Source organism: Ictalurus punctatus, chromosome 2 (genome assembly GCF_001660625.3).
Source record: "Ictalurus punctatus breed USDA103 chromosome 2, Coco_2.0, whole genome shotgun sequence".
Classification (NCBI taxonomy): Eukaryota; Metazoa; Chordata; class Actinopteri; order Siluriformes; family Ictaluridae; genus Ictalurus; species Ictalurus punctatus.
In genome coordinates, this window is record NC_030417.2 from 1900713 (window position 1) to 1917078 (window position 16366).

At 39.2% G+C, this 16366-nt stretch overlaps 1 protein-coding gene and 1 long non-coding RNA gene across 5 annotated transcripts; one reads left to right on the forward strand and one right to left on the reverse strand.

Moving 5' to 3' along the window:
* The first annotated feature begins 989 nt into the window (after positions 1-989).
* On the forward strand, positions 990-10952 carry LOC108257649 (tripartite motif-containing protein 16-like). Of its 4 annotated transcripts, XM_053677442.1 has the most exons (9): positions 990-1195; positions 3938-4142; positions 4853-5017; positions 6982-7651; positions 7918-8013; positions 8153-8386; positions 8480-8639; positions 9205-9264; positions 9878-10951. In XM_053677442.1, exons 4-9 carry the CDS (start codon positions 7058-7060, stop codon positions 10408-10410), a joined length of 1677 nt encoding a protein of 558 aa, XP_053533417.1. In that variant the 5' UTR covers positions 990-1195; positions 3938-4142; positions 4853-5017; positions 6982-7057; the 3' UTR covers positions 10411-10951. The 4 variants fall into 4 exon arrangements, with proteins under 4 accessions (XP_053533417.1, XP_053533415.1, XP_053533425.1 ...); XM_053677440.1 differs by lacking the exon at positions 4853-5017; XM_053677450.1 differs by lacking the exon at positions 4853-5017 and having other exon boundaries at positions 3979-4142.
* Positions 8927-14757, reverse strand: LOC128629418 (uncharacterized). Its single transcript, XR_008393770.1, has 2 exons — positions 14425-14757; positions 8927-10386 (listed from the first exon to the last, which is right to left on the reverse strand). It is a non-coding gene; the product is annotated as an uncharacterized LOC128629418 (long non-coding RNA).
* Positions 14758-16366: the final 1609 nt, after the last annotated feature.

The window sequence follows — 16366 nt, forward strand, 5'->3', positions numbered from 1 at the left end:
AGGTATAGAGGAATAAAGTAAAGCAGGTAAAAAGGATTCCCTAAACGAAGATAGTTCCAATTTACACCAAGAAGATCCAGGAGATTTACCCCAGTAGCAAAGTTTATGGATGTGCACAGCCCAGTAAATAGAATTGAAAATTGGGGAATGCAAAACCTCCGCTGAGTCTACATCTCTGCAATAAGGATTTATGCACCCAGATTTAGTCAAAACACACAGCACATAGTCATGATACAAAATAAGTCCCATATCATGTTGACACGGAAGTACATAATAATTTAATCAAGGATAGCAGTTGATCAGCATATTCAAAGAGGTAATTAAATGATTACATTCATCATAGGTATTTGAGAGCAGTTCATAATATAAGAGAATTTCCTTTCAATCCTCTCTTTTATTCTAGCGCAGCACAGAATAAACCAAAAGGAAATTCAAAGGGTAACATCACCCTGTCACAGGAAAGTCATGATATGTCTGTGAGACCACATCTGAAGCCGCTGAAACCGCAGCTTCATGGTTATTAATGTAAATGTCAATTGGGGCAGAATGGGTCACACCTCAGGATAAAAACCATGGTTGGAATGGCCAATTGGAGTAGAGCTGAAAAGAGCTGTAGTTACAGAATCTTGAACCGAGGCTATACTACGACGAATACAGGCACAAATACAGGGGCCGAATAACAAGATAAAGATGAGAACCACAATAATAGGGAGGATGGCAGATGCGTAAGGGGAAAACCATCCGAATAAGTCCAACTAAAGACGCCAAGTTACTAGATACTAGATAAAAGAAAAGCCTATAATTTCATGAAAGTATTTACATTAATCTTTTGGTTAAAACGTGTACTATTTAAGCTGTAAATTTGTTTAAATTGATTTTAAGGTTCTTTTAGGATTTGTTGACGATCATCAAGAATTTAGAATAAGAATTTTTTGAATACACCATGACTTCATAAAATTCTAATTCTAAATTCTTGATGATTCCTACCAGTCAGTGTTAAGGCTGCTTCGGTCTTTCACTCCTCAACAAAGGACAAACCGCCTGCGTGTTAACACGGACTTCAGGGTGAAACTTTTCCTCGAGCATCCTCCGGCTTACTTGTTGTCCAGAAAAGCTGAAAAGACTCACGCAGCCCAGTCAGGGACGCCAAATTGTCGTGGAAATTAGACAACACTCGCAGACTCGTCCTCTGAAGGTAAGAAGGTTTATTACAGAAAGATGGTTAGTACAGGATAGAATAAAGCAGGAGAGAATAATGAGAGCGCTCTGAAGCGCTTGTGCTGAACCACTACTATATATATGAAACGCAGAGCATGACATAATCCTGTGTACCGATAAGAAGCAGCTTGAGGAAGTTCAAACAGACTTTGTTTTAGGATCTTGGACAAACGAACCTTGAACAGAAGAACATGTTTGTGTCTCTGAAAGCAGATAAAAGTTCTGTACTGATCTCAGTGACATGACATGGCTTTCTTAGGTATTATCCTCTGATGAGAATGAAGTAGAACAAGAACAAAACTATTACAAAGTAAAAATGAGTCATTTCCTCTCACATTTCCCCCATTTTATCATTACAAAATATGATAACTAAAATGAACAGAAATCACAATACTGTGAATACATCAGAACTTCAGAATCCTTTCACGGTACAACTGAATTCAACATAAAACAGACATAATGAAGGCTCTAAGGCTGTTTTTGTGGATATAAAGTATCCTGTAGTCAAGCAAGCTCATTTAGGGTGAAATGAGAATCGTCATGGTCAAAGGAATATTTACAATAGGTGTGAAATGGAGGTCAATGGGTCGTCATCATCAATGTCGCTGGGAGAATCTGATACCCATTCAGGTTTAGGATACGGGTCGGGATGGTCATCACAGTGATCGTAATCAGACTTTGTCAACATCAGCGTTTGGTCATTAGTGATTTCAACGAGCGTGAGAGACTGCTCCAAACGAGAGAAACGATACAAGGCAAAATGAGCAAGACAAAAAGAATTATTGCACCTATTGGTAGACAGACGGTTAATATCCACAAGCCCCATCCCCCGAGTACTGCGTTCAGCCAATCAAACCCCGTCTCGCTAGTCTGTGGAGCGTTGCGTGTCGCAGACCGCATGTGTTCAATGATAGAATAACCATTATGTGTCTGCGTGACGAGGGGACGTTAGACGTTGTGTGGGTAGCACTTCTTATATCATTAACTCCCTTCCATACAGACAGCAATACACAATGGCTTCCTAAAATTCTAATTCTAAATCATCGACTCCCTTCCATACAGACAGCAATACACAACGATATCATAAAATTCTAATTCTAAATCATCGACTCCCTTCCATACAGACAGCAATACACAACGACATCATAAAATTCTAATTCTAAATCATCGACTCCCTTCCATACAGACAGCAATACACAATGACTTCCTAAAATTCTAATTCTACACCATCGACTCCCTTCTATACAGACAGCAATACACAATGACTTCATTTAATTCTAATTCTACATCATCGACTCCCTTCTATACAGACAGCAATACACAATGACTTCATAAAATTCTAATTCTACCCCAAGTAGCAAAGTTTATGGATGTGCGCAGCCCAGTAATAGAATTGAAAATTGGGGAATGCAAGACCTCCGCTAAGTCTACATCTCTGCAATAAGGATTTACGCACCCTTGGTAGCTTCCCACCCCAAATAAACGTACTAATTATCTTATCCAAAGAATCGAAGAATGATTTTGGCCGAAAAAGAGGAACTTGCTGAAACAAGAAAAACTTCAGTAATATATTCATTTTGACGTCATTGATCCTGCCAATTAGAGAAAGGGGAAGGTTACCTGTTAGATTTCCACCTCACAGGAATCTCCCAAGTACGCCTTTCAGATCTCCGTCATGCCTTCCAGCCTGTTTTACCATTAACTTCTATGAACTTTTATTAACTTTTAGTTCTGTGCTGCTATGAGCTAGAAAGTGTGGTTTGCTGCAGAGTTCAGGCCTGGAGAGTCCGAAGTGAACACACACACTGACAGATATGAGCGTTCACAGGAGACTTACGCTTTATTCATTCAAAACAGGAGTATTTATACACATTGTACACATTGATAACAGCAGTGCGTGGACGGTTTCTACTGGTCCAGGTGTCAGACAGATTTAGTCAAAACACACAACACATAGTCATGATACAAAATAAGTCCCATATCATGTTGACACGGAAGTACATAATAATTTAATCAAGGATAGCAGTTGATCAGCATATTCAAAGAGGTAATTAAATGATTACATTCATCATAGGTATTTGAGAGCAGTTCATAATATAAGAGAATTTCCTTTCAATCCTCTCTTTTATTCTAGCGCAGCACAGAATAAACCAAAAGGAAATTCAAAGGGTAACATCACCCTGTCACAGGAAAGTCATGATATGTCTGTGAGACCACATCTGAAGCCGCTGAAACCGCAGCTTCATGGTTATTAATGTAAATGTCAATTGGGGCCGAATGGGTCACCTCAGGATAAGAACCATGGTTGGAATGGCCAATTGGAGTAGAGCTAAAAAGAGCTGTAGTTACAGAATCTTGAACCGAGGCTATACTACGACGAATACAGGCACAAATACAGGGGCCGAATAAAAAGATAAAGATGAGAACCACAATAATAGGGAGGATGGCAGATGCGTAAGGGGAAAACCATCCGAATAAGTCCAACTAAAGACGCCAAGTTACTAGATACTAGATAAAATAAAAGCCTATAATTTCATGAAAGTATTTACATTAATCTTTTGGTTAAAACGTGTACTATTTAAGCTGTAAATTTGTTTAAATTGATTTTAAGGTTCTTTTAGGATTTGTTGACGATCATCAAGAATTTAGAATAAGAATTTTTTGAATACACCATGACTTCATAAAATTCTAATTCTAAATTCTTGATGATTCCTACCAGTCAGTGGTAAAGCTGCTTCGGTCTTTCACTCCTCAACAAAGGACAAACCGCCTGCGTGTTAACACGGACTTCAGGGTGAAACTTTTCCTCGAGCGACCTCCAGTTTGCTTGTTGTCCAGAAAAGCTGAAAAGACTCACGCAGCCCAGCCAGGGACGCCAAATTGTCGTGGAAATTAGACAACACTCGCAGACTCGTCCTCTGAAGGTAAGAAGGTTTATTACAGAAAGATGGTTAATACAGGATAGAATAAAGCAGGAGAGAATAATGAGAGCGCTCTGAAGCGCTTGTGCTGAACCACTACTATATATATATATGAAACGCAGAGCATGACATAATCCTGTGTACCGATAAGAAGAAGCTTGAGGCAGTTCAAACAGGCTTTGTTTTAGGATCTTGGACAGACGAACCTTGAACAGAAGAACATGTTTGTGTCTCTGAAAGCAGATAAAAGTTCTGTACTGATCTCAGTGACATGACATGGCTTTCTTAGGTATTATCCTCTGATGAGAATGAAGTAGAACAAGAACAAAACTATTACAAAGTAAAAATGAGTCATTTCCTCTCACATTTCCCCCATTTTATCATTACAAAATATGATAACTAAAATGAACAGAAGACGAGGGGACGTTAGACGTTGTGTGGGTAGCACTTCTTATATCATTGACTCCCTTCCATACAGACAGCAATACACAACGACATCATAAAATTCTAATTCTAAATCATCGACTCCCTTCCATACAGACAGCAATACACAATGACTTCCTAAAATTCTAATTCTAAATCATCGACTCCCTTCCATACAGACAGCAATACACGACGACTTCATTTAATTCTAATTCTACATCATCGACTCCCTTCCATACAGACAGCAATACACAATGACTTCATAAAATTCTAATTCTAAATACTTAAAGGACAAACCGCCTGCGTGTTAACACGGACTTCAGGGTGAAACTTTTCCTCGAGCATCCTCCGGCTTACTTGTTGTCCAGAAAAGCTGAAAAGACTCACGCAGCCCAGCCAGGAGACGCCAAATTGTTGTTGAAATTAGACAACACTCGCAGACTCGTCCTCTGAAGGTAAGAAGGTTTATTACAGAAAGATGGTTAATACAGGAAAGAATAAAGCAGGAGAGAATAATGAGAGCGCTCTGAAGAGCTTGTGCTGAACCACTACTATATATATGAAACGCAGAGCATGACATAATCCTGTGTACCGATAAGAAGCAGCTTGAGGCAGTTCAAACAGGCTTTGTTTTAGGATCTTGGACAGACGAACCTTGAACAGAAGAACATGTTTGTGTCTCTGTAAGCAGATAAACATTCTGTACTGAACATGAACAAGAACAAAATTATTACAAAGTAAAAATTAGTCATTTCCCTCACAATCCCAATTTTTATAGAGTCCTATATTTTTGGATTCCTATTTTCTCAGGGCCCAAGATTTAGAAATTGATAAAGAGACAAGAGAGAGGGAGAGAAGGAGAATCAGAGAGTAATGAAAAATGAGAGTGGAAATGGAGAAGGTAACAGATATAAAGAGATATAGAGATGCTGGGCTGGTGGTGTTTTCCGTTAATTTGTCAGACATACCTATATCACTCCAAACAAACAATATTATTTAGGCTGCGATGCTATAAAAATGTTTCTAAAACTACAACACCGATTTAAAGTTCACATTATGAGAACTGTGATATGCATTATCGAGATGGCTAGTTTAGTCATCTCAGGCTGCCCTGAAATTACGACCCAGTTGGAACTGAGTCTGTTTATTTATTTATTTATTTATTTTTATCTCCACCATTTTCCTTAAAAACGATTCACAGGGAGTAGGTAGCCATCAGGTAGTTTCAAGAAGTGGATAGGGCTAGATGAGGACAGGGATTTTATTCCAAATGTGATTTGTCTTGCAGCCAGCAGAGGGCGTAACAGCTCCTCTAAGACATGTGTGCTGATAGAACTCAGTCTGTTTAACTAATATGGGACTCTGGGAAATATGACAGAGTTCTGGGCGAACTGTTCAGCTACAGTTTAACTACTACTAAACACTCCTAAATTGTATATTTCAGTTCAGCCTCTTGTTTTTTTTCTAAAGGAGGGAAAAAAGGTCTTGCACGTAGAATATAATTAGTTCTTTCCGCCACGAAGGAAGAGATGGAGGACGGAGGAAGATGTGTTGGAGGTGTACAACAGAGGAAAAAAATACCTCGGCAGAATTATAAGAGTATCAGAAAGCAAGACTGGGAATGGGCCCCGAAATCCATCTTTTTCCATGACAACCGCATCCCCAGCTTCCCCTCCAGCCCCCAGGCTACTATTTACTTACTATTTACTTACTTATTAATCACAGAAATATTTATCCTGCACTCACCAGGCATCGATTCGAAGGTGGTCCGAGATGTGACGTACAAGACGTATACACTAACTAGATTTTTATATTGATTCCACCCGTATTTCAGAGCAGTACACTAGGATCATGTCAGAAGCAGCATATTAAGATGAGGTGGTTATGTTGAAATATAGAAGATTGTTTTATTTAGTCTCAGTGTGCCATAGCTCTCGAACAAACACTACAAGATTCATAGTATTTCCTAAAAAACACATTTTTAAAAAAGGAAAAACAAACAAACAAACAAGACAATTAAATTGAGGTGTTAACCTAAAAAAAGTGTCTATGGACGATTCCGCACTTATAATGAAGTATTGTATTAATTATTCTGCACGGCACTACTGTTTGGAAATTTAACAGAGAATCAGAAGCGTTAATATTCCAGAAAAATTGAGTTTATAATGTAAATTAATTAATATTTGATGAATGCATCTATTTAGCATGAATTGGGTTTTATATTATAGATTTAAAAAAAAAAACTTGCTACTTTTTGGTGTCTTCTTCTTGTGTTTTTAGAACAAATATATACAAGTAAATAAAAGAAAAACAGAAAATCACATCCCAAGACAGGGATTCAAAGCTCAGGAATAAAATCAATCAATCAATCAATCAATCAATATATCTCTCTCTCTTCCTCTCCCTCCATCCCTCTCAGGAAGCCACTCCTCATTTCAGAGAAAACGAAGCTCAAAGTTCAGTGCAATCTCTCTCTCTGCGTTGAGATCAGGAAAATGACCAGTATTTCAGTAGATCAGCTTTCAGTGGATCAGTTCAGCTGTTCAGTTTGTCTGGATCTCCTGAAGGATCCGGTGACGATCCCCTGTGGTCACAATTTCTGTAAGGTGTGTATTAATGACTACTGGAAGCAGGAAGATGAGAGCGGAGTGTGTCGCTGTCCTCAGTGCAGAGACACTTTCACTCCGAGGCCTGTTCTACGCAGAAACAACATGCTGGCTGAAGTGGTGGAGAAACTGAAGAAGACTGAAGTCCAAGCTGCTTCTCCTGCTCACTGTTACGCTGGACCTGGAGATGTGGAGTGTGATTTCTGTACCGTGAGAAAACGCAAAGCCGTCAAGTCCTGTCTGATGTGTCTGGCCTCCTCTTGTGAAACTCATCTGAAACCTCATCTTGAAGGTCCTGCTTTGAAAAAGCACAAGTTGGCTGATGTTGCTGGAAATCTACAAGAGAAGATCTGCTCTGAGCATGATAAAGTGCTGGAGGTCTACTGTCGTACTGACCAAAGCTTCATCTGTTATCTGTGTATGACGGATGAACACAAAAGCCACGACACCGTCTCAGTTAAAGCGTGCAGAACTGAAAAACAGGTGAGAAAAGCACGTCTAATCTATTCAGAGTCATTTCATACAATTTACATGTCTAATCTAAAGTAGCTGAAGGTTTTCACTCCAAGCAGGAGACACACCTCATTCCACTGGTTTAATCATTCGGTGTCCGTCTATAAACGACTGATGAGTTTGATCAGTTCTGACTCCTGATCTGATGGAGTGAAAATATTCATTTAAAAGAAGGCATAAAAGGCTGGATTATCGGTATCGGTTAGTAATGTGAAATGTATTGTATTTGTCCTCAGAGTGAGTTAAAGGAGGAGCAGATGAAATCCCAGCAGAGAATCCAGGAGAAGCAGAAGAAGGTGCAGGAACTGAAACAGACTGTGAACACTATAAAGGTGAGCAGTGAGCAGAGACAGAGCTGCTCCTAGAAACACACACAACATGGACAACGAGTCGTTTAGAGGCCCAGTAAGAGACGGAATGAGGGTTAAGTTTTAAAAAGGACCTCCGTTTGTTGTGTGTGTCTCCTAACAGCTCAGTGCACAGACAGCAGTGGAGGACAGTGAGAGGATCTTTACTGAGATGATCAGCTCCATGGAGAAAAGGCGCTCGGAGGTGATGGAGCTGATCAGAGCTCAGGAGAAGGCTGAACTGAGTCGAGTTGAACGACTCCTGGAGCAACTGGAGCAGGAGATCGCTGATCTTCAGGGGAGAGTCACTGAGCTGGAGGAGCTTTCACACACAGATGATCACCTCCACTTCCTCCAGGTAACACTCACTGTCTGACACACACACACACCTGTCACATGTATATTTCTCCATCTTTCTGCATCTCCGTGATGTTTTTCTTTCTCACTGTAGAGTTTCCAGCCTCTCCGTGTCTCTTCTGGACATGAGGACTCACGCAGCATCACTGTCAATCAACATCTCTCATTTGATGGAGTGAGGAAATCTCTCTCTGCTCTGAAAAAGAGAATCGAGGAATTCTGCCAGGAGGAATTCATCAGAATCCCTGAACACGGTGAGAGAAATCGTCCTGCTGGGAAATCTTTACTTCCTCTGCAGCTCGGTAAAGAGAGACATCAAATTTCCCCAAAACACACAGAAATGATTTCCTATGATTACGTGAACTTCCTGTTATCACTGCCCTCTACTGGAACGATGATTTTATACAGTTCCACTTTTTATTCATGTCTTAATAGTGTAAAAGCTTCTGTTTTATTTTCAGTTATTCTACTCTGAATAAAGCACAGAGGACACACACACATTTATTCACACACTCCTACAAAGAGAGAGAGACAGAGAGAGTTTATAAGTCATATGAATAACATTTATTCAGTCAGAACATTTCTTCTGTAGTCATTAGTCACCAAAGCAGCTCTCTGCTCGTGCTCATGTTATTAATAAAGTTTATTTCTCCGTCATTCAGAAGGAAAAAATCTCATTTAAATCCCACAGCTAGAGAATGTGTTTTCTAAAATAAAACGCTGATTAAACATCAGACACAAATCTGATCACTTTAAACTGTTTCCGTCTTTTACACCACCTGATTTTTCCTTCTCCATTTTGTTTCTGTGTCTCCACAGCTGCAGCAGTTCAGATCATTTTACCCTCAGAACCAAAGAGCAGACAAGATTTTCTGCAGTGTACGTGTAAAACACACACACACACACCCACTCACACACCCATCATACACCCTTCACACCCATTCACATACCCATTCACACACCCATCATACACCCATTTATACACCCATTCACTCACTCATCATATACCCATTCACACACCGATCCATACACCCATTCACACACACATTCACTCACCCATTCACACACCCATTCACACACCCATTCCTACACCAATTCACACAACAATTCATACACCCATTCATACACCCATTCATACACCCGTTCACACACCCATTCATACACTACAGACACTTTGGAAAGGCCAATCCATGCATGTGTTTGGACTGGGGGAGGAAATCAGAGTACCCGGAGGAGACCCCCACAGCACGGGGAGAACATGCAAACTACTCACACAGAGGGCCACACACACATAGACACACTCACACACACACTCACATACACACACACTCACACAAAACACATACAAGCATAGACACACTGAAACAGACAGACACACAAATACATAAAGAAACACACACATGAACACAAGCACACTCAAAAACAAACACACACACACACTCACACATCCTGTGATTAATATCTAACATGTTCACATTTGTCATGTGTTTAGATTTCTGTGATCTGACTCTGGATCCCAACACAGTAAATTATAACCTCATTCTGTCTGAGAGGAACAGAGCGGTGACGTACATTGAGAGAAAGCAGCAGTACGCTGATCATCCAGAGAGATTTGACACCTACAAGCAGGTGTTGAGTAAGGAGAGTGTGTGTGGACGCTGTTACTGGGAGGCGGAGTGGAACGGTGATGTGTGGGTGTACATATCAGTCTCGTATAAAGACATCAGCAGGAAAGGACGGGGTAATGAGCGTTGGTTTGGACGCAACAATCAGTCCTGGAGTCTGGGTTGTTCTACTTCTTCTCTCTTTTTCTGTCACAACAACATTAAGACTCGTCTCACAGGTCCACCATCCTTCAGAATAGGAGTGTATGTGGATCACAGTGCAGGAACTCTGTCCTTCTACAGCGTCTCTGACACGATGAATCTCCTCCACAGAGTCCACACCACGTTCACTCAGCCTCTATACGCCGGGTTCTGGGTGCCGTATTATGGATCAACTCTGAGATTATGCAATCCAAAATAAAATATTAGTAATGTCATTTGCATTTAAAATATTCAATATATCATAATTTACTTTCAAATCAAACTTACTCAGAGATATGAATAACTTATTTTAAATTTCTTCTTTTTTTTATTAGTACCATTAGTTCTTCTTTCCTCTGTCTTTTAAGAGATTTTAATTATATAAATGAAAGTATTATTGCTTGTGAAAACCTGTATAATAAATCACTGCTATAATCACTGGGGTCAGATTTTCTTTCCAATTTTGATGAATATTATTAGATTATTGATCGCAACTTTCCACTTTCACCAGTTTAATTGAATATAATGTCATGTCAAAGGAAGTAAAAATAACTAAAAGTAACATGTTGTGTGTCATGAGAAGCAGAGAGAGACGGATGCAGATGATTGATTAAAACAGTGAATGAGTACAGAACCAATTAGACACCCAAGTGTTATTTAATTGAACAAAAATACGGATATGTTTTAACAGATCTAATTTAAATCAGGTCTTTTTGTTTCTCGTTAACATAATTATTGTTAACTAATCCCATTGAGGGGTTTGAACATCTCTAAATACCTTTTTTATTCAGTTGTGAAGGAGTTAAAACATGGAAATGCTGATGTAGTGAATTGCTTGCAGAAATGCAGAACTCCACAGGTCATACAATATGTGAGACGTTCCCAAACCCTGATCCTGGAGCGCTCCTGTCCTGCATATTTATCTGTTTTCACTGCTGTAACTCACGTGATGCAATGAATCTGCTTAAAACTAGACTCTTTTTATATCAGTGCTGGTGTGGTTGAGAAGGAAAACACTCAAATGTATTTTAGAATTCCTGGAGTGTTGATGGGAACCAGTGGATTACATCACAAATAACACCTACTACAAAAACACATTTCTTTATGTATTTTTTAAATATTAAGACAAAGTCAGCTCGCTCTATTAATAGGAGATCGTGAGTTAGAATCCCGATGATCCACCAATCAGACATAATTTACCCTGCTCTCTGGGTGGGAGGGGGCGGAGTTACTGCTTTACTCTCTTCTCTGTCAATCAGAGTGATACTAACCAATCCTGAGGGTCGGTGAGCTCATGTACTGTATGTGGAAGAATTAGAGCTCTCCGCTGAGTGTGTTCAACTGCTCTGTGAAGTCACATAAGCAGCCGTTTAGAAAGATACAGAAGCTTCATGTGTGTCAGAGAATGCACGAGTTCACCTTCACCCTCTCCACTGGGTAGCTGACGTGTGATCTAGAGCTAGCTAGTGCAGTGGTTCTCAATGTGGGGTTCCGGGAACTGTCTTTGAAGCATAACCAAGGGGTCTGTTGTGTCTTTATTTTAGTTACAGTGGTGAAAATCACAACCCAGCATTATCAAAGTCATTATAGTTGAAATCGGAATTATTCAACCCACATTGCAAATCAGATCTATTGTCAAAATGTACAGACTTTCAGCTGTTTGCAGTGAACAAATCAAACAAAATGCAATCGAAATAGTTCAACACAGAGAATGCTTCAAGTGGTTTCCCCAAATTCAACTGAAAATGCAATTTGTAATGACTTCTCCAGTCTCAAAATTATTCAACCCCTTCATGGTGAGCATCTTTAGGACTTAGTAGAGCACCATTTTGCTGCTATGACCTGCTGCAAATGAGATGCGCTTGGTAGCTGCTCGACTAAGCTTCATACTTTGTCCTGTGGAGTCCCTGTCAGTTCTGTGCAGACATTATTTAATCTCTTCATGCTCCTGTTAGCCAGGATGATCCATTATTAGGACATTTCCTTCCATCAGTACACGGACGACACTCAGATTTATAGATTTCACTGATTTTCACTGTCTACATGGTCTTGCTCCACTGTTCCTCAGAGATGAAGGTTAGATATGTTCCAGCAAGAGCTCTCAGAATAGACATAAATAAAAAGAATAGATGAAGAAAAGACAGATCCATTGGCAGGGGTCATTAAAGGGGGACATATAGAAAACATTTTCTGCTGTATATTGAGGGGGGACAGATTGGTATTTGAACAGGGAGACCAAAATAAAGCTTTCCAGGATTTCACAGAGTCATCCCCATGTCCTCATGTCTGTTCTCTTTATTAATGACTTTAGGACAGACTACATACACAATAATACACTTTTCAAAATCCTAGATATTTTAAGATCCACAGGAATAAAAAGTTGATGTCAGTCCTCCTTGATAATGGGGATCTAGAAACTGTAGTGACCTGCTATGGCCACTATGGGGCAGTGAAAACGCATCATATTTTTAAATGGTCACTGCGCCAAATAAGGCTTTGTGTAGAGTGGACGCCTGGTGTAATTTCGGAACTTTGGAACACACACACACACACACACACACACACACACACACACTGTATATCTATATATGTGTAACTATTTATAACCTCCCACTGAGCTTTAGTTAATGACTTTTAAAGGGAAACTTTGGGAGACAGAGTAATCAGAAAAGAAAAAAAAAGAAAATAGATTATCACATAAGTCAAGTGTCACGACTATGTGGACTGTAACGAATGAAGGGACACGGACACTACGTAATAAACTTTAAACAGAAGTGATTCAGGGCAGCGAGGCTTATTTCGGTGTGGTAGCTGCCACCCTGTTTCACCCCTGAGGCCACACCTACTCATAAACACTTACCTATAACTCAAAATGGTGGGTAAGGTAATTGAATCTTTTTCAGAAGCTTTACATTTATTTATGCAAATGAGGCCTTGTCTAATTAATTACCCACGAATTTGCATACTTTAAAAAATCTTTGGATGATTTTACTGAACAGATGCTCTTTCGTCAAGAAAATACAAAGTGTTATAAAAAAAAAATTGGCCATTTAAATGTGATTTTTTCAGTATAAAATCTGTCATAGATTCAAGAAAGGTTAATATTTTGTGGAAATTCTCCAGTAATACGCTTTTAGTTTGTGTATGAAATGAACATGTAGAAATTCATGAATGTAGGTCATCTAGAAACTGAGATTTGAGGTTCTGAATGTAGAAAAAGATTATTTTGAGAATAACTATTGTTAAAAAATAATGTGATTTTATGTATTTATAAATGTGTGATTTATAAAGTTTATAAACAAAATGTTCGTTATACCAAGAAAATAAGTAACCAGGGAATTCAGGGACTATATGACATGAAGTGATCGTGAAGTGGGCGGAGCTTAAAGTTTTCTTCAAAATGGGTAAATTTCGGATATTGTGGTGGTTGCGAGTGGACAAAACGTTTACTACTACATTTTTTATTATTATAATGTAAGTGAACACATGTTGTAGTTGCAATTTATCAAAAAATCTCAGTTGTGAGATTTTTTCACTTTACTGTTGTTTATTGGCAAAGTACTGAAAAATTTCAATGTAAAAATTTCAAACAACTTATCAATGATTTCTTTTCCATCTGGAACAATGTTGTCCAAGAATGAAACTAACTTTTACCGACAATTTTAAAACAACATTTATGACACAATTTGTCTATTGCTCCTGCCGACACACTGGTCTAAAGCACGAGGTGGCATGTTGTATTTTTGGCTGCTTTGAGCTGCATTACTGTGCTGGAACGAAATCATGAAACATTGCTCTGCAATATAAGCCCAATCCAAGCGTGATGAAATTACAAGCTATGACCGCCTCTCGAACAACAATCTGGACACGGCGTCCCAGACAGCCAACGAGTCCCGGCCCACACACCCTGGCATTGAAATGACAGCGATGTACTCATCCAAATCTGGCACTGTATCTCACTTTATCTTCATTTTATCCAAAAATATATCTGCTGTTGCAAAAAAAAACCCCAAAAACAACAACTGACAGCTGCTTTGGCATGTGATAGAGTTATTCCTGAAACAAAATTTCATCTTCAGTCATTGTCCATTTCTCTGGCTAAAACATCCACCTCCTTCTTGTATTCACAAAACCTCCACCGATTTCAGACATTTCCATAGCAACCATGACAAAATGCTGGAACTTGAAAAGCTTGTGGTAAGTATGTGTGATATATTATCATTCATATACATACATTAAAACATACAGCCCAACATGTCGTCCTGGAACACAGCGTCCGCAGCGTGTGTCCTCGTGTGTGTGTCCGTGTGTGTGCCCACCTACACAGTGCCCACTGTTTATGCAACATGTTTCTCAGAAGGAACACGAAACCAAATCAGACCACCAACAGCACAGCGTTCCATCACGCCAAACCTAGGGAACACATATGTGTGACGAATCAACAATAATTTGATTCTCAGTGAACGCTATTATAAGAGGAGGTTTGGAAAGCACTAGCGATGACATAAAAATGTACCCGAAGGTTGTTTGAACAGATGAAGCATTTGTAAAACTGAACAACAGTGAATAAATGTACGAAACACACTGTGAACTTTAACCTGAAATGTACGAAAATTTTAGTTTTACGAGGGGATTATATATAATGTTACTGCTGTATCTCTGGGATTTTAATAACATCCAAATCTGTCATGTCAGGTAAGTTTACAGAGTAACTTTACAGTCCATAACACTGTTCAGACAGGAGATATATCACCTGGGGATATTTTACATCAGGTAAAAGACATAGTAATATTTCTGGTCTGTAAAATCTGTAATATATTTTCTGTTTCCAAATTGTCATGTTAGTAAAGATTGCATCATACCCTGACTTAAAAGATGTTGTGATTTTTTTCCCCTTCAGTGTAAAGCCACTCCGTAAAAACGTTTTCAACATTTTCTCTCATTTTATAATTAACTAAACTAACGGTTTGCATTAAAACACGGTGTACGTAGTACGCATTGAAGCTTTGGCTTAGATTGTGAAGACACACCCATGTCTGTTGTTAATAAGGCGTGCTAATTGATACACACATACTGTATGTAAACATTCGTTTAGCTACGTTAGCTGCTGAGTTATTTCTTTAAGAAGAATCAGCTGCGCTTGACATTTCTAAAATACTTTCCACATTGGTTCACGTCACTCTGCGGGACCTACACCTACAATAACCATCATCATCATCATCATCATCATCGTTTTCGTCTGATGTTGGTGCTGTTGTTTATGACACAAGCATTGCTACTCAACTTCAAAGAACAAAAAGCCTACATTTGGGGAGTGTGCATTTTGTGTGTGTGTTTAGGCATATACACACAGCCTCTGCTCTGTTTTAACCTGTCATTCAACTAAACAGTAAAATCCAAACATTCCAGTTCAGCCAAAAAAGAAAATGTACACAATGTACGATATTTCAAATGCTTGTAATTCAAATCCTTTCCTTTGCTCTTACTATAGTTAGTTAGCTAGACATCTGGCATTAGCTTTGTTCTGCAGGTTCAGCTTTGGTAGAAGGACTCATGTTAAAGTTTACTTTTTTTTTTTACTGAAATCAAGTTTTCCAAGGTTCATGGTAGTGAGTTTCAACCAGTCTCCAATCACCAGTTTCCCCCATTTACTAATGACTAATCACCATTCTTTTACGAAAACCAATCACCGATCACCTTTATTCCAAATGACCAGTCACTGATAACCATCCATCCTTTTCAGGGTCACGGGGAACCTGGAGCCTATCCCAGGAAGCATCGGGCACAAGGCGGGATACACCCTGGACAGGGTGCCAATGTCACTGATAACCATTATTCCTAAAGATTAATCATTGATCAATCACAATTGTCTTTAATAACCAATCACTGATCAGCATTATTCCCGGTGATCAATCACTGATCAGCATTATTCCCGGTGATCAAACACTGATCAGCATTGTTCCCTATGATCAATCACTGATCATCATTATTCCCAATGATCAATCCCTGATCACCATGATTTCTAATGATCAATCTCTGATCACTAATATTCCCAAATAGCCAATCAGTGATAACTAATAAGCATTGTTCACAACGACCAATCACTGATCACTATTATTTGTCCCGCCCAGACGTGTCTTTTAACCGCAAACTCTCTTCTTGGCGATATTTACAGT